Source organism: Drosophila teissieri, chromosome 2R (assembly GCF_016746235.2).
Source record: "Drosophila teissieri strain GT53w chromosome 2R, Prin_Dtei_1.1, whole genome shotgun sequence".
Lineage (NCBI taxonomy): Eukaryota > Metazoa > Arthropoda > Insecta > Diptera > Drosophilidae > Drosophila > Drosophila teissieri.
The window spans coordinates 9,780,540-9,807,720 of record NC_053030.1 but is presented as its reverse complement, the minus strand read 5'-3'; the positions used below and the strand labels follow the sequence as shown (position 1 = coordinate 9,807,720).

At 43.4% G+C, this 27,181-nt stretch overlaps 6 protein-coding genes across 13 annotated transcripts in view; 3 read left to right on the top strand and 3 right to left on the bottom strand.

The window, feature by feature from the left end:
* The first annotated feature begins 202 nt into the window (after nt 1-202).
* On the top strand, nt 203-2,258 carry LOC122612993 (electron transfer flavoprotein subunit alpha, mitochondrial). The gene is made up of 4 exons (XM_043786937.1): nt 203-290; nt 359-425; nt 522-662; nt 1,301-2,258. Exons 2-4 carry the CDS (start codon nt 384-386, stop codon nt 2,108-2,110), a joined length of 993 nt encoding a protein of 330 aa, XP_043642872.1. The 5' UTR covers nt 203-290; nt 359-383; the 3' UTR covers nt 2,111-2,258.
* Nucleotides 2,259-2,664: 406 nt separating this feature from the next.
* LOC122612996 (bcl-2-related ovarian killer protein homolog B) lies at nt 2,665-15,433 on the bottom strand. Of its 7 annotated transcripts, none has more exons than XM_043786944.1 (5): nt 15,415-15,433; nt 3,474-3,776; nt 3,270-3,416; nt 2,899-3,207; nt 2,665-2,837 (listed from the first exon to the last, which is right to left on the bottom strand). In XM_043786944.1, exons 2-5 carry the CDS (start codon nt 3,747-3,749, stop codon nt 2,673-2,675), a joined length of 897 nt encoding a protein of 298 aa, XP_043642879.1. In that variant the 5' UTR covers nt 3,750-3,776; nt 15,415-15,433; the 3' UTR covers nt 2,665-2,672. The 7 variants fall into 7 exon arrangements, with proteins under 7 accessions (XP_043642879.1, XP_043642874.1, XP_043642877.1 ...); XM_043786939.1 differs by lacking the exon at nt 15,415-15,433 and adding an exon at nt 11,876-11,943 and having other exon boundaries at nt 3,474-3,959; XM_043786942.1 differs by lacking the exon at nt 15,415-15,433 and adding an exon at nt 11,876-11,939.
* On the top strand, nt 4,375-11,709 carry LOC122612999. Its single transcript, XM_043786951.1, has 4 exons — nt 4,375-5,249; nt 5,345-5,947; nt 6,009-6,181; nt 6,241-11,709. Exons 1-4 carry the CDS (start codon nt 4,885-4,887, stop codon nt 6,774-6,776), a joined length of 1,677 nt encoding a protein of 558 aa, XP_043642886.1. The 5' UTR covers nt 4,375-4,884; the 3' UTR covers nt 6,777-11,709.
* The window catches only part of LOC122612998 (RING-box protein 2), a 28,032-nt gene continuing 12,955 nt past the window's right edge, over nt 12,105-27,181 (top strand). Inside the window, exons 1-2 of the mRNA XM_043786949.1 lie at nt 12,105-12,184; nt 13,006-13,258. Of these exons, the coding sequence (XP_043642884.1) occupies nt 13,099-13,258 (160 nt within the window). The 5' untranslated portion in view covers nt 12,105-12,184; nt 13,006-13,098. The remainder of the gene's footprint in view (nt 12,185-13,005; nt 13,259-27,181) is intronic.
* LOC122612992 (facilitated trehalose transporter Tret1-2 homolog) lies at nt 14,601-17,553 on the bottom strand. The gene is made up of 5 exons (XM_043786936.1): nt 17,290-17,553; nt 16,716-16,841; nt 15,756-16,541; nt 15,415-15,700; nt 14,601-14,983 (listed from the first exon to the last, which is right to left on the bottom strand). The coding sequence occupies exons 1-5, from the start codon at nt 17,371-17,373 to the stop codon at nt 14,805-14,807; spliced, it is 1,461 nt and encodes a 486-aa protein (XP_043642871.1). The 5' UTR covers nt 17,374-17,553; the 3' UTR covers nt 14,601-14,804.
* Nucleotides 18,149-27,176, bottom strand: LOC122612991 (facilitated trehalose transporter Tret1). Of its 2 annotated transcripts, XM_043786934.1 has the most exons (8): nt 27,116-27,176; nt 24,328-24,583; nt 22,612-23,543; nt 21,648-21,798; nt 20,248-20,373; nt 19,245-20,030; nt 18,896-19,181; nt 18,149-18,827 (listed from the first exon to the last, which is right to left on the bottom strand). In XM_043786934.1, the coding sequence occupies exons 2-8, from the start codon at nt 24,427-24,429 to the stop codon at nt 18,640-18,642; spliced, it is 2,571 nt and encodes an 856-aa protein (XP_043642869.1). In that variant the 5' UTR covers nt 24,430-24,583; nt 27,116-27,176; the 3' UTR covers nt 18,149-18,639. The 2 variants fall into 2 exon arrangements, with proteins under 2 accessions (XP_043642869.1, XP_043642870.1); XM_043786935.1 differs by lacking the exons at nt 21,648-21,798; nt 22,612-23,543; nt 24,328-24,583; nt 27,116-27,176 and adding an exon at nt 20,454-20,704.

Sequence of the window (27,181 nt, the reverse complement as noted above, 5' to 3'; positions counted from 1 at the left end):
GTCGCTCTGTAACTGAAGTAACAACATTCATAATCTATTCTAAATGATCTTATTTAATATGGCATAGCATTATGTTTATTTATTCAATGAAGTGTATGTTTATATTTCTATTATTTCCAGATAATAGTTTATCACACTTTTGAGCTTAAGTGCGTGCTGTTAAAAGTTCACATAGACAACAGACTCCACCTGTAAAGTAACAGCTGTTGTGCATCTGTAAGAGGTACCAAAAAACGACAAACGCTTAAATCAGCGGAAACCTTTGGACTTTCTGTGATTTTGTAGCGAAGGTAAGAGTTTTAATGAAGTATTAATAGACTTAAATTAATCAAACAACAATTTTCCCTCGCGTGGACAGCTCCATCAACCAACCAACACCCAATATGTTTGCCAGCAACACGCGTAATCTTATGCGCAGCAGCATCGTAAGTGCAAAATTATTAACCAGATAAAAAGGCGCAGGCGCTGATGGCTTAAAATTAAAAAATTAAATAACAATGTATTAATTTTCCCATTTGCAGTTGCAGCGATGCAAGAGCACTTTGGTGGTCGCCGAGCACAACAATGAGGCCCTCAACCCGATCACCCTGAACACCATATCCGCGGCCAAGAAGATCGGTGGTGACGTCACAGTTCTGGTGGCAGGCACAAAATGCGGACCCGTAAGTCCCAAGAAGTCTCACATTAGGGTGGTTCCACCTGCAGTCACGAAATGCCGCGAAATAATCTAGCCAAGTTCACTGAGCCTGCATCTGCAGATCTCTGCGATCAGGCAGCAATCATACCGGCAAAAGGTTATATAAACATATCTCGATAGAAAACAATACTTTTGTGTTGTTCGGAATACTACGTTTAGATACAGGAATTATTTACTAAAGTGCCAAATCTATATCATCTATTTATCTCCTGCAAGGATCTCTATTAAAACAAATAGCTTTCCATCAAACACTCAGTACAAGTTATTCTCAAATCCAATTAAATTCCCATTTTATTTTACATTTAAACTAACAAAAAACATTAAATAAAAGTTTTTTGTAAGATTGGGCTTAGTCTAGATTTAGTCAGCAAGTGCACAAAAAAGTTTGTTTAAAATCAATACTTAATGCAGTAAATTAGTTTGTTTTAAAAATGCCGATCAAAGTCATTTTGGTAGATGACCACATCTTAATTTCAGTAATGTAATTAAGATTAAAAGACCAAGTCATTTAAATTAAAAACATGGAACCACCCTAGACCCTCTCTAGTGATTATAAGTTTTTGCTGTGGTTGATAATCTTACATAACCACTCTTATTTTCCAGGCCTCCGAGGCTCTTTCCAAGGTGGATGGCGTGACCAAGGTTCTGGTGGCCGAGAACGCCGCCTTCAACGGATTCACCGCGGAATCCCTGACCCCGTTGGTCCTGGCCGCCCAATCTCAGTTCAAGTTCACCCACATCCTGGCCGGAGCTTCGGCTTTCGGCAAAAACGTGCTGCCCCGCGTGGCGGCCAAACTGGATGTGTCGCCCATTTCGGAGATCATCGATGTTAAGTCGGAGGACACCTTTGTGCGCACTATCTACGCCGGAAATGCCATCCTCACCCTGAAATCGAAGGATGCCGTTAAGGTGATCACTGTGAGGAGCACCAACTTCCCACCAGCAGCCACCAGCGGAGGAAGTGGTGCTGTGGAGCAGGCTCCAGCTGGAGACTTCGCCAGCAGCCTGTCTGAATTTGTATCCCAGGAGCTGACTAAGTCCGATCGCCCAGAGCTGGCCGGAGCCAAGGTTATTGTGTCCGGAGGAAGGGGCCTGAAGTCCGGAGATAACTTCAAGCTGCTGTACGATCTGGCCGATAAGTTTGGAGCTGCTGTGGGTGCCTCTCGTGCTGCCGTGGATGCTGGATTTGTGCCTAATGATCTGCAGATCGGTCAGACCGGAAAGATTGTGGCCCCCGAGCTGTACATCGCCGTTGGAATCTCAGGCGCCATCCAGCACTTGGCTGGCATGAAGGACTCCAAGACGATCGTGGCCATCAACAAGGATCCCGAAGCCCCCATCTTCCAGGTCGCCGATATTGGAATCGTGGCAGATCTGTTCAAGGCTGTGCCCGAACTAACCGGAAAGTTGTAAGGCGAGATTGTCACGTGTTGTAGTATAAAGATTGTGTACCGATGAATTGATAACTGTTGCATTTATTTGAACTTTTACATAAGTCCGTGGAAGATTTTCCCCTTAAATTTTGTAATAAAACAAGCCGAAGACCTATTCTATGTGAAAATTGAAGTCTTATCAGTTGAGAGAAGTAGTGCTGTTGTTTACATTCACAAAATATTTAAACAAAATCCAGACGACCCAAACAAAGTAAATGTAAATAGGATAAACTGATTACTGAGCATTGCCAATTGCACCTAGCATGGGATTTTTCCCTTATCAGTTCCGCATTGTATGTTTATTTTTCAAGAAGCTTTTATCAAAGCTTTATTAATCAAAGTACTAATACTAGAAAGCTGTTGATGTTTGCTAAAAGCATCAAAAAGCTTTCTAGCCACTTGCCAACTCTTTAAAAAAGTGCGGGATATCGATGATTATACCCCTTACTCGTAGAGTAAAAGGGTATACAAGATTTAATTTAATTTTAGTTCCGATCAAATAAAAACCTTTTATGATGATTATAAAACAAAATGTTTAAGGGTCAATTCGTAAACCGTTGGTATATTTTTGGTACAATCGCGTTAAATATAAATCGCAGAATCATAAAAACTAGAATCAGGCCGAACACTACGCCTATGACCAAAGTGGTCCACTCTAAAGGATTCAGGCTGTTGGTAGTGGGTAAAACATGTGTGTTGATGCCGCTCTGAAACGGAAAATAGTGACAATGAACCCTGGACGCATTAGTAATGATCGGAGTAGCTCACCCAGCCACCATTCTCGTTAATCCATGGAACCAGCTCATCTTCGATCACCTCCGAAACGCTCTCCATCAACTTGGGCAGGTATTCCGGATGTCCTTGCCGTACACAGTCAACGGACAGCCCGCCGGCGATGGCAAACAATGAGATCACCTTGCTCCAGGTGATCTCCACCCGAAAGAGCTCCCGGCCCACGGCGCCCAAGAGCAAGCTCACTGCATCCGGGGTATGGAACTCACCACCCGGATTCCGGCAAATCTGACGCGCTACTCCGGTGTAAACTCGGGGATGCATGCGCTCCAGTTCATCGCCCAGCTAGGGTAAGGTTTGTAAAATTATAAACATTACAGGACAATTATAAGGCTTCGTTTGCTTGCCACTTGGACCGCTGGAAACACATCTCGCACAATGCCCATGGATGTGGAGCCCAGTATGCTGCGTATGCGCTGCAGTCCCAGCTTTTTGTTGAACAAACCGGATCTTCTCAGACGTCTCTTGATGTAATGACCGCACAGGCAACGACCCTTCGGATGTGGATTATGTTGGGGCTATGTGATATATTTTATAGGCAACTCACTCACCTGAGAAATGATATCCTGCGCAGGAATCTGTGCCGCCTTCCAGCCAATCGTATAGGAGAGTTTCCTGGTGACGGCATCGCTGACATTGCTCAACCTCCGCCTCGTGGTCTCCTTGGGGCCACCACCCACCTCCAAAAGCGATGCGGAATGGAGGGTGGCTGGGAAACTGAACTTTCTGCGATTCTGAGCCTGCAGCAGGCGCTCACTTTGTGTGGTGGCCATCGGAAATCCGTTGCTGAAATTATCATTATTCGTGGGATACGAGGTGCCGGGCATGTTTCGCTACCGAGATCGCTCGAGATCCTGAGGGAAATCGCTTATAAGTATGGCAAGAGGTGGCGAGACTTAAGTCATATATCAACGCAAGCTGTCTGAGGATCCAGTTTCAGTTTCTAACGATCCCCCACGAAGATGGGCAGAGAGTGTGTTGTTAGTTTAATAAATTGCATTCAATTTGGCAAGTCTTCCGCTGGGAATCATAACCAGCTGAAAGGAAACCAGTCCCACAGTTACAAGTTACATCAAAAATAATTGGCTCACTACTTAAATGACATGTTTAGCTGATTGAAGGCCCATAAACGAGGCCCAAAAGCTAGTGAATGAACTCTGAAATCAGATTGCGAGCAAAGAGAACTCTTCCCACGTGTAAACATCTTAAGTGCACAGAAGAAAATAATTATATTTTGTTATATTTGTAATACATAAAAGTCAAACCGATGTCAAATTTGAATGGATATGGATATAGTATAATCTTCTAACCATTTTAAAAAGCACTAACCAGTATATTCTTTTATAATTGATTTTAAGTACGTGGTTTCCCAATCTTGTATTTGAGAACAATGTTTCCCTGCTTAGTTTCCATTATGACGCTCTGCGATGACTGTTGGTTTGAGCCTGCCCAAAATGGGCACATTAACGGACAGATTGTCGGCTCGTTAGGTTTGATTGGCTTCTGGCTAACAGCGATCAGAAATCCGCAATATGGCCAAAATGCTGCTGTGTCGCTGCTGTTGTCATTAGTTGTCCACAAGCGAGATGTCAAATGGCAAGTGATTTGTGGGACAATCTGGCCGGTGCGGCAAGTGAATCGAAGATGCAACTTGGAACCGAACTCGGATCAATGCCTACTGGCTGCCTATTCCCCGGAGAGCACTTCGCAATTAGCTTTACATAACCTGACCCACTCAAGACTCATTCGTGACCAAGGAAAGTCAGCTGCGTACAGCAAAGTCGTGTGGCACTTATTTTTCGGGGGACCCGTCCGTTAAAAGTGATAGCTGAGAAAGTGTGAGGCTCCAGAATAATTTGGCCTTAAATTAATCCAGGCCATAGTAGTCACGCCCAAACGCCTCCGCCTGGAGCTTATAAAAAGCATATCACTTGCGATTCAATCAGTCAGTTATTGGTCAAAATGTCAACCAAGCGGATCATAGCCCTTTTTGGATTGTTAGCCATCCACCAGACCCACGCGGATGTGTCGCACTTCTTTGCTTCGCCATTGGAACACTACGGGAACTATCTGCATGGCCAAGCGCCTTTCCAGGTGGCACTATCGCCTCCGAACCTATACGGTCCCCCGCCTGCTGCTCCCGTAACTCCTGCCCCAGTGGCTGCTTTGCCTCCTGTGGCCACCACCGAATTCAGTCTGCCGGAGATCATCGAGAACCGCAGTGTGAAGATTCAGGGATCCGGACATGGCAACTTTATACCTCTGAGTCAGCACTACCTACCGCCAGGTGTGGATGAGCGACCCAACTACGAAAGCCCCAAACCAAGGTGCGTTCCAAATCTCACAGATACACAGATCCGAAGCTATCGCTATCAGGTTTATTGGATGTATTGCTAATTTAATCATGCATTACTTATCCTAGCGAGGAGACTTATCCAGCTTACTACTATCCGCAACCGGGAGGCAGCATCATTACCACCTCCACACCAACCACTACCACCACTTCGAGACCCATCATTGTGCAAGATCCTGGAGAGGATGTGGAGACGATACACTCGCCAGGCTACGACTATCATGCCCCAGTGGCTGTTCCGGTTGTTCCCCAGAAGCCATCCACTCCTGCACCGGTTTACCTGCCACCCGGTGATGGAAACCAGGACCAAAATCAACTGAGACTCCGGCTCAAGGACATGCGCTGCCTTTCGGCGGGCTACTTCCGGGCTGTTCTGAAGTTGGACAGCTTTTTGGGAGCAGCACCCACTGTGGACCAGGACAACGACGATCAGCAGGACAAACGCTGCGAACTGCGGCTGTCTCGAAGCTTTCTGCTCTTGGATATTTCTGGCGAGAATTTCGAGCGTTGTGGTGTGAGAACCTGTGGCCAGGATCTTTGCCTGCGTCTGCGATTCCCCGCAATCAGAGGGCTGAGAACCAGTGGCGATTCGATCCTAACCCTACACTGCAAGGCTCAAGAGCGAGTGGCTGTGAAAACGCACGCCCTGAAAATGGGCGTGGCCAATGATGTGTAGGATACCAGTTCCTTTGGAAATTTGACTTCTATTAACAACTATTTTTCTCCTATTCAGGCAAGCCCGCAGTGAAGGTAGCTACGCCCATGGCGGAGATCAAAACGCCTTCCGCACCCACGTGGAGCTGTTGAGGAAAGGAAGCACTGGATACACCCGTCACCTGGAAAGCAACGGCGCCGTCCAGTTGGGCGAAGAGCTCCTCCTGAGAGCCCACGTTCTGGCCGGAGATGGTATGTCATCCAACGATTAAAGACCATGGTCTTGAAAGGTAGGCCTTGTATCCTTCTAGGCTGGAACTACACCAAACTCAGTGACGTCCAGCTGCAGAGAATCGCAACCGGAGGAGAAATCCTCAACACGGTGCAGTTGGTCAGTTCGAGGGGCTGTCTAAATCCCGCCATGCTGGCCATCTGCGCCCATCCACCCATCTCGGAACCTCCGCTCGGCCAGAGACTGCACTTCAAGGCGGTCATGTTCCCGGGCATGCGAAGTGGAGAGGTTCTGGTCATTTCCATGCGCATCACCGGCTGTCTGGAACGCGAGGATTGCCAGGTGACGGCCCAAGATTGCTTGCCATCGGTGGGCCAACGGAGGCGACGCAACGTCTCACACGGCAATAGCACCGAAGTCTCGGAGCTGTCGCATCTCACCTTCCGGGTGATAATGCCTGGTGAAGAGGATATATCTCTGGAGGAGCGGGACATTGGGCTAGGAGATTCGGTGGTCAGAGAGACATCCAAATCACTAGCTCTCTTTGGGAGTTTGGGATTTGTGGTGATGCTCCTGGGTGTTGCTGTTGTGGCATTGTATAAATTTGGAAAGTAGTGGAATTTGACTCGAACTAAAAATGTGTACTAATGATCAAGCCAACACCCCTATTAAAAGTTGAACAATGACCCTAGGCGTTTAGTTTTAAATAGCTAATTTTGAGGGACGCTTTAAATGTTTTTATTTCCCACAACTTGAACCCACAACCTTTCATGACTAATACGTCAAAGTGAGCCAAAATTTATTGTTAGTTGGAAATATTCATTTATAAGTTAAAATAAATTACCCTTTCACTCATCTATCTCAAGTATTGTGTGTTCCCCTTGTAACCTGACCCATCCATTAAAAGCAGTCACAAATAGCCATCCATGGCAATCGTATCTGTATCTGAGGCGCCAATCTGGACCTGACTTTTATATATCTGGCTGCCAAGTAAATTGACCGATCGCCACTGCGGAATGAACAGCGAGCCAGTGTTTGCCCATTTCGAGATTAAAACAGAAATTAGCACTTAATAAAATGTAATTTATGTTCATGTCGCCGGTGATTGAGCGGGCCTGAGAATAAAATCCAAAAAATACATTTTCAAAAGCGCGAAAAGCCAGTAGGCAAACCAAGTAACTGACTGATTTCCAAACTGCGCGCGCAAATCGCAAATTGCGAACTGCGATTTAGTTATGGCCAGATAGTTGAAGCCAAAACCGAAATTTTATCACGTTTTCACGCTTCGAGCGCGGCTAATGAAACCTCGTTCGCAGTCGATTTTTGGCTTTGTTATTTGGTGCAATTTGTTGTCGGTTTTCGTACACTCGTATGATAATCCATCCATCTGGTGGCCGACAGTTTGCGCTTAATGGGCATGAAAATCGCCGCCAATTAGCCGTTGATTTCAGCCACGTTTGCTCGATGGGTGGTCAAAAGTCTAGAGTTACAATTTAATTACTCATTGGGGCTTCAGGAGATGGAGATACGAGTACGTTGGTATTTCGGAATTCGTTTGCTAGTTGGGTGGCGTTCGGATAAATGGGCATCGTTTGAATCTTTTAGCTTGAATGTTTAAATCAAAAAATATATATTCTTTATCTTTGGAAATATAAATATTTGTGCTTTTTGACTATAATTATTCTACTATAACACTCTTAAGTCATGGAAATACCATCCCTAGATTTTAATTAGTTCTAGAACCAAAACTCCCTGAATATAATTTCAACTGTGTTTTTAAGGAATTTGCTTCACCTTACTCGTATAAAAGCGATCATAAAAATATTCGAAAATTACGTTCTATTTACTGCGGTAATTCCCATAACTCTAGCTGGCCTTTTGGCATTTTCGTTGACCTAACCCAAGCGTAAGAGGCATTCCCACAGCTGAGATCATCGACAGCTCGGCGAGATGCCCCCAATTGCATCCCCATCTCCACTTTTGGGGAATGTGGCGCGATGTTTTGCAGGCTTTACCCGCAATGTTGGCTAATTAATAATCCCGACACGTTCCGGCTCGAACACAAATACAATTGGGGGGCCAATTGGGGGGAGGTGGTAATCTTGGAGGGGGAATCTTGGCGCTTGCAGGCAAGGCTACTTTGTCTTTGTCGCCTAAATGGCAGGCAAAATGTTTGCCGAACATAAATTAATGTCGTCCCCAACTGGCGCTTAAGTTCGTGTTCGATTTGGCCGCAATCCACTGTACTCCTCTGTAAAGTGGAGTCGCAGTAGAGCTCCCCAGTGGACCGCCACTCATTTCTTTCGCCAAAGTGGCTGCAATTTACACTCTTCATTCAGCATCCAAATCGGACGTGTGTGTGAGTGTGAGTGTGTGTGTGTGGACCTGGCCAAAACAATTTTCATGTCTGCTTAAATTACCGACTACTTAGTGCCCAGTTTAGCAATGCCTAATAAATATTTATGAGCGCACTTCATTTTAGCCAAGTTTCAATGGACAAGCAAAACGCAGTTCTATGAATGGACGTCGATGTTCATGACTGCCATCGCCGATTTCGCTGCTCATTAAAGGAGTCGCCAACTCAAAAGGTTCCGAAAGGGAGCAGATCGAGTTAATTAAAACATTATGTCTGCTACTGATGGAGCAATAAATGGGTAATATTTAGTCAGAAACGGAATAAGCAACTCTCCATCCAACTTTAATTTTACAGAAACGGTACGGGAAACCGAGAATTTAGATAGAAAATCTCAAACTAAGCTCATATAAGATAAAATCCATTTTAGATATACAATTTACTGAAAAATGAGTTTCTTATTAAATAAAGAGCTCTTTATGTAGCAATTAGAAAATGCTTGACAAAATAAACAGCTTTCTTTTTTAAATAAAATTACCACTTTGGCAATAAGTTTAAAACGAAATCTTAAAATATATAAACTGTAGGATTATACTTCTTATTACTCTAGACATCTATTTATATTTATAATTTCTAGGTCAAGCGTTCCTTAATTTTTAATAATTTCAATTTGATTCCTATTATGCCTGATCTTAACTTTTTTCAACCCTGTTATTAAAAGGTACAGAAATAGCTTTTGCAGTCTTATAAAGCCCATCCATTTAACAAGTTCTCGCCCGGCGATTCCACGTAACTATTGCAAATTAATTGGATTACACAAGCGGTTATTTATTTATGCACAATTAGTGCAGCACAACGGCCCTCTCAACACCCAATTGTTAATGCTCTGCGATTGGCCGGAGTGGCACAAAAATATAACTAAATCAACATCTCGGAGTCGGCGAGTTGCTCGCACTCATTAGCAACTTTTATTAGCCAAAAGTGTCAAATGCTTTATCTCGGGCTTGGATTGGCCCAAACCGAGTTGCCTTTAAAGCGTCGCCAGGCATTTGAGTTCGTTTGATTCCATTTCGTTTTTTGTTTTGCCAACTTTATTGGCCGCTCGACTCGTTTTTGTGCGTTTTGCTGCGTTTTTAGCATTGTGGGCATGTTAACATTTGTGTTATTGATTTTTTACAACATTTGACAGTTACGCGGACTCGGATTGGAATTTCGTATATCTTTTTGTGTTTTGTATTTTGTATTTCTTAGCTCGCTTTTGAGGCGAATTCGGAGCGCATGACAAGCGATTTGGAGCAATTTGACTTTCGACTGCCGACTGCTGATTGCTGATGGCTGATTGGTTAATCAAATCTGAGTTCATTAAATTGCCATTTTTACATTTAATTGCATATTTGATCGCCGGACAGCGCTGACAGTGACAGCGCATAGTAATACTATATCATAAACGACACATAAAGTGCTTGAAAATACCGTCATTTATTGGAGCCGCAATCTTGCGGTTTTACTGCTTTTTCTGTACTATTATTATATCTCTATTTTTTGTTGTGTTTTGTGCTTATTTTTGTGGCCACTCGCCACTCAGCTCGAATGGAAATGGGAAATTAGCAGACGCTAAAACGCCTCTGTTTGACATCGTTTGCAATTGGAAATTTACACCACCCTCAGGCGTTACAGGTGGCAAACATTGTTCAGTTCATTAATTGTTGATTTTGCACTTTTTCACTTTTTTACCCATTCAGCCAGCCACCAATGTGCGTCATTCAAATCGAACGTGCACAGCGTTAAAGCCAAGTTTTCATGGGCCCAAGGGAGGGGCGAGGGGCTACAGCTGCTTTTCGCCAGTTAATTGCATTTACTTCCAGAGACTTTGATCCGATCTTGTTCTACATCCCTTAAACATTTGTACAGATACGAGTACTTCGGAAACGGGTGTCGCAATTGAGGAATTGTTGGGGTTTTTATGCATAACATAAAGCCACTTTTTAAATTAAACTATTGCATTTAGATCTGGAATTTATACCATTTTTTCTATTCTGAAATTTATTTACGAACTGTGCAAAATTCATTGATATGGGTCATAACGAAAACCAAACTGACCTTTAAGATTTTATTTGTTTTATGACTAGAGCTCCACCTTAAATGATTCGATACACACTTTCGATCCGATACACCCACAAAGTGTCACATTTCCCATCCAGATCTCTGGGATACAGCACCAACATATGAACATACGAACATACATACATATGTATATTATTAAACTTTGCTCAAAAAACTATAAATAATTTCCCCGAATAGACCCGGCAAATCAAAGTGTCCAACGCCTTTGTCAATAAACATTTGTCGTTCCACTAATTGCCAACGTATTTCGTCGCTCGTCGAGCAACAAACAAACAGAAAAGCATTAAAAAACGAAAAGCAAAAGCAGAAAAAACAGAAAAAACCAAATCATTTATGGCAAAGTCAATTGCGCTATTGCTATCTCTTTCGGCGGTGTGGGTGGAGGCATTACGAAGATTATCCAGCAATAGCAACAACAAGTGCAACACACACGCACACAGAAAACAACGAAATTTAATTAAATTAAAATTGCGGTTGGCCTGTTTCTCCTTCAGCTGCTGCTTCTTTATTCCGGTTAAAAAGGGCGTTCAACTCAAGTCGAAGGGTTTTATTTTGCAATTATTGATATTTTGATATTTATCCGTACCGCTTTTGACACTTATTTATGTTTACGTTTGCGGAGTGACCTTTATCTGTTTAAATTTTCTGTGTTTTGCCATTATTTGTAATATTCACAATGGCCTGTATTGTATTGAATTACACATTTTTATTATTCACTGGTGATATTTACTTTTATTGGCCTATAACACGTCACCATTTCAAAAGCCTAATGTTGATGTTTGAAGAATATTTAAAATAAACAAATAATGTGTGTTTGAAAAGCACTCTGACCCGCTGACAACTAATTATTGTACATTTATTTAGTATTACAACTCCCTTTATCACATATTTGGCTTATCACATATTTGGCATCGGATCGCATTGATACGGATGTTTATCTTTGATTGTCGGATGCGCCATTTGTGCTGATAGTGATAATGGGTCATTTGTTATTATCTATTTCAATTTCAGTTTACGATGAGCGAATAATAAGGCAGAACTGTTAAATTCCAGCTGTGCGGCATGGAAATTACTTAATTACTTATGCGGGGCGCGTTCTGGCTGGCAACGGAATCGGAATCAGGTTGCTGAATATTCACGGTCAGCTTTTGTCGTTCGAAGGTTTTCATTTCAAAGTAATCACCGGAAACCTCAAATAATTTGTGTTGTCAAATTTGCTAATGCATTGGAAACCAACCGTTTTATCTTTCAACGAAAACTGAAACTGCCGCAAACGTTCCGCGCTCGTCGAAGGCTGAAAATGAATTGAACCAAAGTTGAAAAAACCGAAAACCAAATCGCAAAGCAAACTAACCGCCTTATCGATATAAAAGAGCGCAGTTATCGGTGCAGTGTCATCGCTAAGTGTGGTAGTATATTTGAAGTTCATATTTCCAGTGAATGGCTGTGGCAGCACTGATGTTAGTTTTCGCTTGTTTTGTTGTGGCCACACTGCCTGTTGGCTTGCTATTGTTTACATTCATTTATTTCGCCTTCTAATTTGGTGGTAAGTCCAGCCGGTGGTTTCTTATCATCTGCAGAAAGTGAAACGACAAGCAGGATTGCATTACCCGCCTTAAAGAACGTTGTAATACCCTTTCCATCGTTTAAAACTGAGAACACCATTTCTTTGTTCCCGGACGAAGAAGTAACTTTTTTTGGCAAGTTGAGCAAACCAATAAAATTCGTGGCAGCCGTTTGCTGCGACATAAATGCAGGTTTCAACCAGGAATCATTAGAAGGGTATATAATCTAGTCCCCTTTTCCCCAGTTACCACTATTATTAAAAAAAAAAACAAAGCGGAACGCGCTTAGTGGAGTGCCTCGACTATTAGATACCCGTTACTCTGCTAACTAATAGCAATATACATTTTTGCATGGAATAAGCGCCACCTGTTGGAGAAAGCGACACCTGTTGATCATTTTCAGAACATAAACATAGATGACGTCACTAGCCATCTTTATTTGTATAATATCAAATATTGTAATATAGTATAATACAATCAAATATTTGTATAATTAACAAAATATATAATCCTAATCCTTAGATTTGAACCGACATACGGACATGGCTAGACCACATTTGCTTAAGATCAATAATTAAGAGTCTAAAGATCCGGTCAAGAACATTTTATACCCTTGAAGTACATTCAAATCCTAAAAGATAAAAAATAATGAAAAATAGGTCGATTATTTCTCAAACTTTTTAACCAAATCAAAACAAAGAAATAAATTAAAACTGTAAGAGAAAGTGATTAAAATCTAAATACATTTTATAGATATTAAAAACATATTTTTAATGCTAATTAATTGAAATCTTCAATACAGAAGGATACACACAAGAAGCTAAACTGTGATAGTCCTCTCCTATAAAAAAGAGGATTAACCTAGTAGATTGGCCAGTTGCCGATAATATTTCACATGGCTGATGATCCGGAAAACTCAGTGGATAGGCCCACAGACGACGGAGATGCGGGCAAACCGGAAAAGATGTTCACCCTTAAGAAATGGAATGCAGTTGCAATGTGGAGTTGGGACGTGGAATGCGATATCTGTGCCATTTGCCGTGTTCAAGTCATGGGTGAGCTAATACTGCTGCTTTCAAATCTCTAATCCTGAATAGTAATAATAATAATAATAGTAATAATAAAAACCTGTTCATACGTTGTTACGTCGGCGTATTAGTGCCGTGTCCTGGATAAGAACTAGGTCCGAGGGAGAGGCACCAAGTTGCCAGCGGAAGCTCGCCGTATTTGGATCGTGGGATCTTGGTTAGCCTCTCACCTCTCCAACATAACAAGAATAAATATTATAAGTGCCAGTAAAAATAATTACATTCGTAACGTTCGTCAGTCAGCAGTCCTCACTGCCCCACCAGATAAGCTGTAGCTTGATGTTAAAATATATAATTATATTACTTGTCAAGAAGAAAGGTCAGAAATGGTGGGACAACGTTCTCGTACGCATTACTGGTAATCTTTCAAAGCATATGCCTAAAAGCACATCAAATAGGTATACGAATTAATTTTAACTGTTACATAATGAACATGTGAACCAGTTTAGCAACCGATATTTATTTTCTAAATCGTTATCAGCCTCTATTAAGCACTTCCTTCCGCTGAGAGTCAGTTATTACATCTCTATTATATTGGCAAACCGTCACTGTGATGGAAAATGAATGATCTGATTGCATTACCAGTTGCAACTGACCCAATTCATGACAGGACTCAGCATGAATAAGTACAAATACCTATAATAGCACCCACAAGTAAACAATAAACAAACTACAATGATGAACACATAATCGCCCAACCATTGCACGAATGCTTCTTTCGCAATTGTTTATTCGCTTAATAGCCGACCGATAAGATGCGAACCCAAACAGATGCAAAGCGGGGTCCATATAATGCCCCTTCTTATCGAGGCTATTCGGTCGAGCGTCGTCAGCAGCTAGATTTTTGCGATAATTGCCAGGGCAAAATCGAACTCAAGCGTTACTATTTTAGCATTTCATGTGCCTCTAGAATGGCCATCTAGCCGCGATTGGTCATCTAGACAGTCACAAGTGTATATATAAATATATATTTAACGAGGACACATACGGAATAAAACTCACGTATCTGAGGCGCTGACATTGCTGCAACTTGAAACTACATTGTCAAGGTCGTATGCAAAGCGATTTTCAACGAAAGTAAACGTAACTTGGATTTGGTTTGATTTGTATTTTAAATTAGTCTACATATAGACTCACTTACAGCGTAGGTAGAGTCAAATATATATTCGATATATAGCCAATTGGTGTATTTCTCCAGGGAGATTTTGCTTTGTTTTGCATTTGCTTGCTTTTGCACTACAACTAACTACGATTCATGTCATTTTTTACACCGATAAATTCACGCAACATTAATCAAAATGTAAACAAATTAGTGCCAGAAATTATAATTTACATAATAAAAGTATACACTCAATGATTTTAAATAATTATAACATCACAAGTTAGCTAGGACAATATCAGAGCACGTGGATAGGGTCATAGGCTTCACGTCTTCTCAGGATCACCGAAGCACCGAAGGCACTAGTCTAGTATTTGGTTTGATCGCATATTCAGATCCTTGGCAACACGCCGTTCACATGTTGAAGGGCAATGGCTTGATGTTGGCCGCCGCGGACATACGACCCATCATTTTTCGCTCGATGTCCTCCAGTGTCTTGCCCCGCGTTTCGGGCACGCAGAATATCACAAAGAACACCCCCACAACGCAGATGGCACCGAATAGCCAAAAGGCTCCATGGGCGCCCAAAGCAACTGCATACAAAAACAAGAGAGAACGCTATAGTCGAGTTCCCCGACTATCTGATACCTGTTACTCAGCTAGTGGAAGTGCGAGGAAGAGTCTTCAGCACTGACAGTTTTTGGCGTTTTGTGGGCGAGGCAAAATCGGCAATCGACAAACTTGCGCTGCGTCTATGTCTCTGGAGTCTGTATGTTTAATCTCAACTTTCTAGCTTGTGTAGTTCCTGAGATCTCGACGATCATACGGACGGACAGACGGACATGGCCATATCGACTCGGCTATTGATCCTGATCAAGAATATATATACTTTATATGGTCGGAAACGATTCCTTCTGCCTGTTACATACTTTTCAACGAATCTAGTATACCCTTTTACTCTACGAGTAACGGGTATAATTATTAAACCACTCTTTTTAGTCAGCTCAAAGTTTGCACTACTCACCAGTGAGGTCCTGGAAGGTCTTGGTCACCACAAACGTGCAAAACCAGTTGAAAGACGTGGCCACCGAAGCAGACGCTCCGCGAGTCTTGGCCGGCAGAATCTCACCCATCATCAGCCAGGGAATGGGTCCGAAGCCCAGGGAGAATCCCATAATATAGATGACGAAGCAAGTGAGTGGCAGCCAACCTAAATGCGACACATCCGGACCATGGGCCTTGCAGTAGAAGAAGCCGCCCAAAACGAACAGGGTCAGGATCATGGCAATGTCGGATGCATACAGAAGAATCTAAAAAAAAAAAAAATACATTTCGTAAACAAGGACTTTCATTCATATACTCCACCTTTCTACCCGTCCGATCAATCAGAACGATGCTTATAAACGTAGCCACAAAGTTAACCGCACCCACAATGATCGTGCAGATATTGCTATCGATGGTGGATCCTGCATCCTTGAAGATCTGCACCGTGTAGAAGATAACCGCATTGATACCGCTGAACTGTTGGAAGAACATCAGACCCAAGGAAATCGACAATGGCTTCAGATTGTTGCGCTTCAGCATTTCCAACATGGTGTTCTGCGTGGCCAGACGATCGGCATCGGCCTGGAATTGTATCAGATCCTTCAGCTCGGGCTCCACATCCGCCTCCTTGCCACGCAGCCAGCTCAAAGCCTTTCGGGCACGCTCCTCGCGACCACGGCTCACATACCAGCGCGGTGTTTCCGGTATCAGGAACATCAAAATCAGGAAAGGAACGGGCAGAGCTGCTCCCAGGAAGGCAAGCATCGACCAGTCCATAAAGGATCCCGCCACGAAGCAGACCAAGATGCCTATGTTACCAAAGGCCGTAGGCAGCAAACCCAAAGTGCCTCGCACCTCCGGCTGCAAGGTCTCACCAAGGTAGACGGGCAGGGATAAAGAGCAAATACCGACGCAGAATCCAGCCAGGAATCTACCGCACAGAACCATCGCCACATTCACAGCACAGGCAATCAGCAGCGATGATACGATGAAGGGCACCGCGGTGGCCAAAATGGTGTTGCGCCTGCCCAGATATTCGATCATGGGTCCCCCGGCTATGCCACCTAACAATGCAGCCAGCGGCAAGATGCCACCAACCCAGGAACCCTGAAATTAGATGGAAATTATTAGATGAAATTGTCTTCATTACTCGACATTTTTCGGTACTAAGATATTGTAGAATGCTAATTATCTGAGGATTACGTCTAGCGGACACATTTTTGAGAGATGCGAACAAATAACTCACTTCACTTCGACGAAATACGTTTTCCTAGTACTTACAGCGTCTTTGGTGACCTCAAATGAGGTGATACTAGGATCGGTCATCGACACAAGAGCAGGGGACGTATAGGAGGTGACAAATCCGACCACATGGGAGCCCAGCGAGACGCTCAGAGCAGCCAAGACCTGGAAATAGGAAGGAGTACGATTCGAGTTCGAGTCGAGTTCCCCGACTAGCTAATTCCCGTTACGCAGCTATAGGAAGTGCAAAGAGAAATTTCAACACTGACAGTTTTCGGCGGTTTGTGGACGTTAGTGAGTGGTGGGCACAACAAAAAGTTTTTTAGAAAATCGATATAAATTTGCAAGACTGCATGTTTAATCTTAACTTTCTAGCTTTTATATGTAGTTCATGAGATGTCGATGTTCATACGGACGGACAGACGAAGGGACAGACGGACATGGCCAGATCAACTCGGCAATTGAACATGATCAAGTATATATAGTTTATATGGTCGGAACCGCTTCCTACTGTCTTTTACATACTTTTCAACGAATCCGGTATACCCTTTTTCGCTACAATTAGTAAGGCTTATAGTTTTTAACAGTATTTTGAATGATGCAATGCAGGCACCTGGGAGAAGGTCCAAATGGCCTTGGGCTGCTCGACGGGCACGGCGAAGGGCACATGGGTGTCCGCTCGCATCAGGATCTTCATCGCGGTGCTGTATCTTTAAGCTGAATCACGAACACAGCGAGGCTGCGAATAAGGCTAATGCAGCTCTACCTTCCTGCCTTTCACTTTGCTCCTTGGAATGGAATACTTTCCGAGCGTTCGCACGTCAAAACTCAACTGTCAACGTGTCATTTTGCCCCAGGGGAGAAGCAATTGCCTTTTCACTAGTTTTCAATATTAGAGAATAGTTTTTGCTGTGATTTGACTTTAGCGTTCATAGTTCTCAAATGTTTAAAAAGTCTAGGCATCCGTAGTATGGAACTCGGAGCTACTGTTCCTTTAAGTCGCTACCAGCCATTATCGAATGCTTCCCAATTCACGGTATATTTGCTCCAAATTCTCCGAGCATAGTCCTTCGAAGCCGCGCACAGTGAAATCCAGGGACGGTGGAGGACATGTATTGTCCGCTCGTTAAGCTCGTTGGCTTATGAATGGCACTAATGTGACCATAAAGCACTCGTTGAGCAATTTACGTGGCCTCCAGATTGAGCTGCCGGCGTGTGGGCCATTTGAGCTATTTTCGCACGATGCCGCCGCCGCTGCGTTTGAGCCTGAGACGCTTTTGCCTTAATTGAAATTAACGCATTTAGTTATGGCCGGACTAAAAATATCGCTAGCTGCCTGATGGATGCGTGGATCGGATCCAAATAGATTGTGTGTTGAGCAGAGGTAAACTCTAACAGCTACATGGCTGCAACTGTAAACTGCATTGTGAAGGTCGTATGCAAAGCGATTTTTCGACGAAAGTAAACGTAACTTGGATTTGGTTTGATTTGTATTTTAAATTAGTCTACATATAGATACACTTACAGCGTAGGTAAAGTACAATATATATTCGATATATAGCCAATTGGTGTATTTTTCCAGGGAGATTTTGGTTTGTTTTGCTTTTGCTTGCTTTTGCACTACAACTAACTACGATTCATGTCATTTTTTACACCGATAAATTCACGCAACATTCATTAAAATGTCAACAAATTACTGCTAGAAATCATAATTTACATAATAAAACTATTTTTTATGATTTTAAATAATTATAACAATTATGCGTGTAGAAAGGAAATTCTTTTGCTAAGCATTACAAGTTAGCTAGGACTAACAATATCAGAGCGCCTGGATGGGGTCATAGACTTCACGTCTTCTCAGGATCACCGCACCGATTGCGTTTTACACACGTCTCTTAAGCACTAAAGGCACTAGTCTAGTATTTGGTTTGATCGCATATTCAGATCCTTGGCAACACGCCGTTTACATGTTGAAGGACAATGGCTTGATGTTGGCCACCGAGGACATGCGGCGCACACGACCCATCATTTTTCGCTCGATGTCCTCCAGCGTCTTGCCCTGCGTTTCGGGCACGTATAATATCACAAAGAACAGACCCACGAAGCAGATGGCGCCGAATAGCCAGAAGGCTCCATGGGCGCCCAAAGCAACTGCACACAAAAATATCAAAAATTATTAAACCACTCTTTCTAGTTAGCTCAAAGCTTGCTCTACGCACCAGTGAGGTCCTGGAAGGTCTTGGTCACCACAAACGTGCAGGTCCAGTTGAAAGACGTGGCCACCGAAGCAGCCGCTCCGCGAATCTTGGCCGGCAGAATCTCACCCATCATCAGCCAGGGAATGGGTCCGAAGCCCACGGAGAATCCCAGAATGTAGATGACAAAGCAACTGAGTGGCAGCCAACCCAAATGGGACACATCCGGACCATGGGCCTTGCAGTAGAAGAAGCCGCCCAAAACGAACAGGGTCAGGACCATGGCGATGTCGGATACATACAGAAGAATCTAAAAAAAACGAATTGCATTTAGTAAACCAGGACTTTCATATATATGCAGCTTTAAACCCACCTTTCTGCCCGCCCGATCAATCAGAACGATGCCTATAAACGTGGCCACAAAGTTAACCACACCCACAATGATCGTGCAGACATTGCCATCGATGGTGGATCCTGCATCCTTGAAGATCTGCACCGTGTAGAAGATAACCGCATTGATACCGCTGAACTGCTGGAAGAACATCAGACCCAAGGAAATGGACAATGGCTTCAGATTGTTGCGCTTCAGCAGCTCCAACATGGTGTTCTGCGAGACCTGACGGTCGGCATCGGCCTGGGATCGCATCAAACCCTTCAGCTCGGGCTCCACATCCGCCTCCTTGCCACGCAGCCAGCTCAAAGCCTTTCTGGCACGCTCCTCGCGACCACGGCTCACATACCAGCGCGGTGTTTCCGGGATCAGGAACATCAAAATCAGGAAAGGAACGGGCAGAGCTGCTCCCAAGAAGGCAAGCATCGACCAGTCCATAAAGGATCCCGCCACGAAGCAGACCAAGATGCCTATGTTACCAAAGGCCGTGGGCAGCAAACCCAAAGTGCCTCGCACCTCCGGCTGCACAGTCTCACCCAGGTAGACGGGCAGGGATAAGGAGGCAATGCCGACGCAGAATCCAGCCAGGAATCGACCGCACAGAACCATGGCCACATTCACAGCACAGGCAATCAGCAGAGATGATACGATGAAGGGCACCGCGGTGATCAAGATGGTGTTGCGCCTGCCCAGATATTCGATCAAGGGTCCTCCGGCTACGCCACCTACTAATCCAGCGAGCGGCATGATGCCACCAACCCAGGAACTCTGAAATTAGATAGATTTCAGTTGATAAGACAGGGCTATAGCTATGTTAGGTCAAAATATTGGAGCAGAAGTTCGGGTTTCGCTAGTAACGTGTGTTTTTTAAACGCTTTTTTGACATTATTATTGTAGAACGCTAATTTCCAGAGGATTACGTCTAGCTGACTTGCGAACAAAGAGCTCACTTAACTTCTACGAAATACGTTTTCCAAGTACTTACAGCATCTTTGGTGACCTCAAATGAGGTGATATTCGGATTGGTCATCGACACAAGAGCAGGAGAGGTATAAGCGCTGACAAATCCGACCACTAGAGAGCCCAACGAGACGCTCAGAGCAGCTATGACCTGAAATAGGAAGAAATACGATTTAAAATTAGTAAGGCTTATAGTTTTGAACAGTATTTGGAATGATGCAATGCAGGCACCTGGGACAAGGTACAAATGGCCTTGGGCTCCTCGACGGGCACGGAGAAGGACACATGGGTGTCCGCTCGCATGAGGATCTTCATCGCGGATATGTATCTCTAAGCTGAATCACGAACTGAAATCGTTTTTGGCTGGCAACGAGGCTGCGAGTGTAGCTAATATAGCTTTAGCTTCCTGCCTTTCACTTTGCTCCTTGGAATGGAATACTTTCGGAGCGTTCGCACGTCTAAACTCAACTGAAACTTGTAATTTTGCCCGAGTGCAGCGGCAGTTGCATTTTCACTAGATTTCAATATTCGAGAATAGTTTGTGCCGTGATTTGATGGGGCTCAGGCACGTACACGAAGCCACCGAGTGCTGATCGGATCGATATCGCTTATGTGAGCGGCAGAGATTCCGTTCGCAAGCGTTTGATCAAGACCGAGCTTATCAGTTTGTTTTCGAACGGCACAGACAAAGAAAAGGCGCTATGCCGATTTTGAAAAGCGGTTTCAGGCTGTTTTCAGCGAACGTCGCCAGCACGAATGCAAACTGCAACTGCCAAACATCGACAGAAGTTGCAGGGTCAGCGGTCGGTCAGCTGTCAGAGTTTACCTCTGCTCAACACACAATCTATTTGGATCCGATCCACGCATCCATCAGGCAGCTAGCGATATTTTTAGTCCGGCCATAACTAAATGCGTTAATTTCAATTAAGGCAAGAGCGTCTCCGTCTCCGTCTCAGACTCAAACGCAGCGGCATCGGCGGCGGCATCGTGCGAAAATAGCTCAAATGGCCCACACGCCGGCAGCTCAATCTGGAGGCCCCGTAAATTGCTCAACAACGAGTGCTTTATGGTTGCATTAGTGCCATTCATAATCTTGGGGCCCGGGAGGCGCCAACGAGCTTAACGAGCGGACAATACATGTCCTCCACCGCCCCTGGATTTCACTGTGCGCGGCTTCGAAGGACTACACTCGGAGAATTCGGAGCAAATCTACGCTTAATTACACTCGGAAAATGTGAAACAATTCTACTGTTAAGCTCCGAGTTCCATTCTACGGTTGCCTTGACTTTTTAAACATTTAAGAACTATGAATGCTCAAGTTTTTAAATATTTTTGAATTAGCATGTCTTGCTTAAGCCCTAAATGGACAGGATGAATGAAGGGATGATAATGATTTTTCGCTGAGTGTACGCATGTGTGACCCACCTGTGTCCAAATGAATATGGGATTCGTTGTGGGGCGGTAGACCTCCAGCTTGGGCTTGCCATCCTCGGTTATCTGGCGCACGAAGGGCACCGCATGACGGATGTTCTCGCCGCGTTTGTTGCCCATCTCGTCCATCTCGTAAAGGCGTCGGCTGCGGGGGGAGAAGGTTGCAAAACTGCGTGTTAGTCTGTTGTATTGGAAGGTTGCCTGTGCTAACAGTCTATTAAAGTGTGGCCCATTGCGTAGGCGCGTGTACGGCGGATTAGCCCGAGCCGGAGATACTATGAGATCGCTCAAAATAGTCGCGGCAACGTCAGGGGTTCCCAATTTGTATGCCACTTGGATTAAATAATCAAGGAAAGTGCGCAAATAGCTTGAAAGCAATCTTAGGCATGCAAAGAGCTTACTATTCAATTACTCGAATTGTTCATCGTTTACTACGCGTGTATTTGGAGTGCCTTACTTTTCAATCTTATTTACATGTATTGGGCTCTTAAAACCAAATATGCATAAACAAATAGGCATCATTATTTTCAAAGTTAACCTCATTAAGGCTCAAGTCTGTGATTAAAGTGTTTAATCTGATGCTTTCATTTTGTTAACCGAATTACTTTGAAAAACAACAAAAAGCCAATCGCGTTTTGTGATCTTTCTGGGTATTGAGTGACACACTTTCACTGAACTTATCAGTTCCAAGAAATGTTTGATTAACGATAAATTTATCTCAACTGTCTATAAAAGATAGCGCATAGGTTGATTTCCAAGTTCATACAAGGCTGTAGGAATACAAGTTACCATCCGCTTCAATGCATTAATGGTAATTCCATATAATTATATAATACTACAAAGTCCAGAGACATAAAAGCGTGTTGCAGATAACCCCTGGCTATGAACTCTTGCGGGTTTTTCACCCAATTCGCTTGCTATTTTTGCTATTTTCTTTATTTTTTATAAAGAAACTCACCTTTTGCGGGAATCTGTGCTGATGGAACGCTGCTGTTGGAAGTGCTGACGCGAAGTGAGGAAGTCCTCGTCGCTCTCGCTTTCCAGATCCTTGAGATCGATGATCACCGGCTTGGTAATGTCCTTGGGTCGGTGGATCAGGCGTTTGTGCTCGGCATCCTCGCCCTCCTCGTCGCTGTCGGTACTTGATCCCTGGAGGACCTTATCGAGCTTGAAAGTGACACGTGGGTCCAAGCTCTGGTGCTTGCGTCCTTGGAACTCGCGTCGTGTCTTGTGGAACTCCTCTTCCGACGACGACTCCTTCAGTAGATCCTGCAGGAAGCGTGTGCCCTTCACGTCCAGGGAGACGTGCTTCTTGGCCTGAAACTGTCGGCGATTGTCGTTGGCCAAAATGTGCTTCAGATCCTTCAAGATGCCCTTGTGATCGACGCTGGTGGCCTTCTGCTGCTGGAAGCCAGTTCGCTTCTCCTCGAAACTGTCCTCGTCGCTGCTCTCGGCAGCTTTGTTACTGTTGGTATTGCTGTTTCCGGTGTCCCGGCGCTCGAAGGACACGCGTGATCCTTTCAAGCTCTGCTTGCTGCGCTGCAGCTCGTCACCCTGGGCACCTCTCTGTTGGCGATCGCGATGCTCGCGGATCTCCAAGGATGTGGGCGGTGGGGGCAAGGGGGTCAACTCCAAACTACCACTGGCGCGCAGGGGAGTCCTCTTTTGCTGCTGTGTAGGTGGTTCGTTGATGTCGTCGTCCTCCAAGAGCGGGCGAAACGATAGCGGTGGCTCGTCCTCCAGCAAGCGCTGTGTCCTTACGGTCTGTGGATGCCTTTGCGGTGACACTTGGGGAAATAGGAACGGATCCTCTGGCAGAATTGTGTCCAAGCTGGTCGCTGTGTTCGATGTGGACAAATTACTCTCCACGCGATGATAGCCCAGCTCGTCCTGTGGATCGCATAGATTCGAATCGAATCGAAAGACAGTCGCGAATTAATTAAATCGAATCATAAGCATGGCATATTTAAGAAGTCTCCCCATCTGTACATTAAAAAACCGCTCCAAACCGCCCGAAATCTTTGCGATTAAGTCGCGAGTGTGGTTGGTGTTCTTGAACACCAATCGCAAAGGTGGCAAGAGGTCCAGCATTATCGGTCATGTGCGTACTTGATACTGTTCTTTAAAATGTTGTTTTTGGATCCTTGTGCTGTAGTTAATTGCCCTATACTCATAGCGAACTTTAATGGCTAATATAATATTATGCTCTTCACACATTTTACTGATAGTTTTATTCAAGTTTTTTATGGGCTATTCATCAGCTTAACGAAGTGTTAAAAACCATTTGTTGCTAATAGTTTATTTGTCAAAGGTTTCATCTAAAAATTCTATGCTGTGAAATAAAGCTCTTTGCATAAAATAAGATTTCTGGTTTCCGATCCGAGTTTTTATTAAAGTTTTTTATAGGCTAATCATCAATTTAACGAAGTGTTAAAAACTATTTGATGCTAATAGATTATTTGTCAAAGGTTTCATCTAAAAATTCTATGCCGTGAAATATTTAAAAAAAGCTTTTTGCACTTTTCAAAGATACGATTTCTTGTTTCCGATGTACGTAATACTAATACCAATCTTAAGATTAAATATAAGAAATCTTGAAATGCCTATCTAATGAAGTGGATCTGGGCTCCAGGCTTGTCGACTACCCCAATAATGTTTTCGATGGGATACTTACACCTACTCGGGTTAGTTTTTCCTTGAGCTTGCCCATGGCGTTGCTCAGCGGTTGATGACCGCCGCCTCCGCCGCCGGCTCCTCTGTTGTCGCGTCCACTCATCTTATCAGCTCTATAGCTTTGTAGGTGAACTTGAACTTGTAAGTTTTCCTCGGGAAGTTTGTTTTCGCGTCAAATTTTCACTTGTTTTGGTGTCTTCCAATCGACCACATACACAATGTCTTCTTCTCTTGGTTGATTTGATTTTTTGTCTTTGCTGCAAGGATATAGAGGATTTCAGGTCGTTAAAATATTATACAAGTTATTTAAATATACGTAAGCTCTTCACTTTTTAATCAAATGCATTTATCAGCAGTTCTGATTAGTCTGATGTCTGGCACAGTTATATTGCTTTCATAATATTGTTTGATAGTAATTGACTGCTGATATACTGGAACAATCTGGAGTATTATTATGCATTAACTGGAATGGCCTGATGTCTGAAAAAAGGGGCAAATCGCCATAATTTAGTGTAGAAATAGTTTGGTACTCGAAAAGTTATAGATAAGTGCACTATATCAGCGATTTTCGTCTGCCTCAAATCGTCTAAATTTATGGGCTGGGTTTTAGATAACGCTCGAGCCCCCTGAGCACCCAAACACACCCACTTTCTGTGGCCGTTTGTCCTTGATTTCCACATGTGACCAACTTTGCCGCCACAGTGGAGGCGCTGTTTTTCCGCAACACATATGTACATAGTGTTGTTTTTATTTACTTTTCACGCAAACCTGTGTGAGCGGCTGGTTTTCGCGGCAACGTGGAATTTATTTATGATCTTTTATATTTGGCATGCGGCAGTTGGCTAAAAAATATACAATCGAAACGTATTTCAAAAATTTTCCACCCACTTTTCTTTTTGCATATATTAGCTGATTAATGACCGCATCGCGGAAAAAAGGGAAATATTTTCATATTTTGGCTTTGTCAAATTTTGCCCGTTCTATTTGTATTAATGTTGACTTTTCATTTTGCGTCATGTGATGCCCTGGAAAATGTGTGGGCGCCATGACGTCGACGATTCGTCTCCGCTTTTCTTGCCAACGATTTTTCACCAACACCCCCTGCCCTTTCCTTTTCATCTATTACTTTGTTGTCTATGCTCTGCAATTCTATTCTGTTCTCGGAATTCCGTGCAAATATCAGCAGGCGTGACATAACGCTAGGTCTAATTCACGTGTGTGGGGGCGTGGCCTCGCACCCAAAAGTTGAATTGCAGAAACACCGCTAAAAATATTTCAATATTCGAAATATATGCTAAAAAAGATAAATGGGTTTAAAACCGTTTTCTAAATTTCTAATCTATTTATTCTGTGATTTTTGAGAGTAAAAATTAAAAATAAATGATTCCAAATTTAAAATATTAATTAAGTTCCTTCAAGATACTATAAACTTTAACATGTTCAAATATATGCGATAGAAATAACCTGTTGCAGTATTGATACTATTTATGTATGTCCATGTGTATACCCTTCTCAAAATAGTATACTTTTAATGGCCTGAACTAATAGTATTTCTGCGCGTGTCGCCTGTTCAGTTATCCATTTTTGGTTAATGAACGTGCTGCGCTTTTCGCCAGTCTGAAACGCAATTGCAACGCCAGTGTTTATATGCAAATTCTTGCGCGAAAGGCGCTAAACGTTGCCATTGACCTTGAAGGCCGCCGCCTGAGTGGGCGGTTGGGCGAATGACACATATTTTTGGGGGCCTGCGAGGCGAAGGCGAAAGCGAAGAGATCGAGATCGCAGCACAGACTCTCTTAAGCCCTGGTTGGGGCCAGAGCCGCTCTCTTAACAATCGAACTCACGTGCCGAATGAACCCCGCTCTCACACGCACGCACACTGCCAAAGGGTAAACGCACACAGGTGCGCAGCCTACGTCAACAGTGCAACGTTGCGATTTTGTATTTTGTATACGCGTTATTAGTATTCGTATTCGTCATGATCTTGCGGGCATTTTATTTTTAAAAAACGTTTTTCATGCTGACAGCAGATTAAGAAAAGCGTAATCGAAACTCAAATTAACAAAAGGCAGCCGCCAGACGGGTATTATAAGTAAATTCGCTTCAATTAGCGCAAAAGATCGCCCACACTCGAATTCGAAATTAAAATGTATATTTTTCCATTTTTTTTTTGGTTTTTATTTTGTTGTCCAACTTTGTTTTCACTTTTTGCGCGCCACGCCACTCACAAATATGCACTACACACCATTCGCAAATATTTTTGTAAGAGATAAAAGCCAAGTGTTCTTGTCTAAAATTAAGAATTTTCACGGTCGCCACTCTCCCAAAATTTTTCTCGACTTTTCTTTATTTCCTCGAAGATTGCATTTTACCCTTGGCCAAAAAGTTTTTGCCGTTTCTTTTTCGCTTGTCTTACTGCTCTTTTACAACATTTTTCGCACATTACGTAAAATAGTTTGCAGTTCGCAGCGGGTTCATTAAAATGTTGGTTCATAAATATTTCCCACTTTGACGTAGTATGCAAAAATGCGCATAAATTGGCAGGTTTTTTTTTATATTTCTTGTATACGCCAGACAGCCCAGAGACTGTTTTATTTTTTTATCTGTATATTTATTCGAATAGTTTCTGCAAATTTACTTGAGAAACGCGATAAGGTGGCGACCGGAACTGCTCGGAAACCAAACTATTCAAAAATAAACAACTGGAATGTAACACTGTGTGGTAGTAGTTTACTTATTCGCTTTCGGTTTTAAAGTATTTTTTTGCGGCGATTTTAATGGTCTTTTACCTTTGGAACAAACTACTAAATGTGATATCCACTATTGTGGCACTGAAGTTCGAGATTCGAATGCGC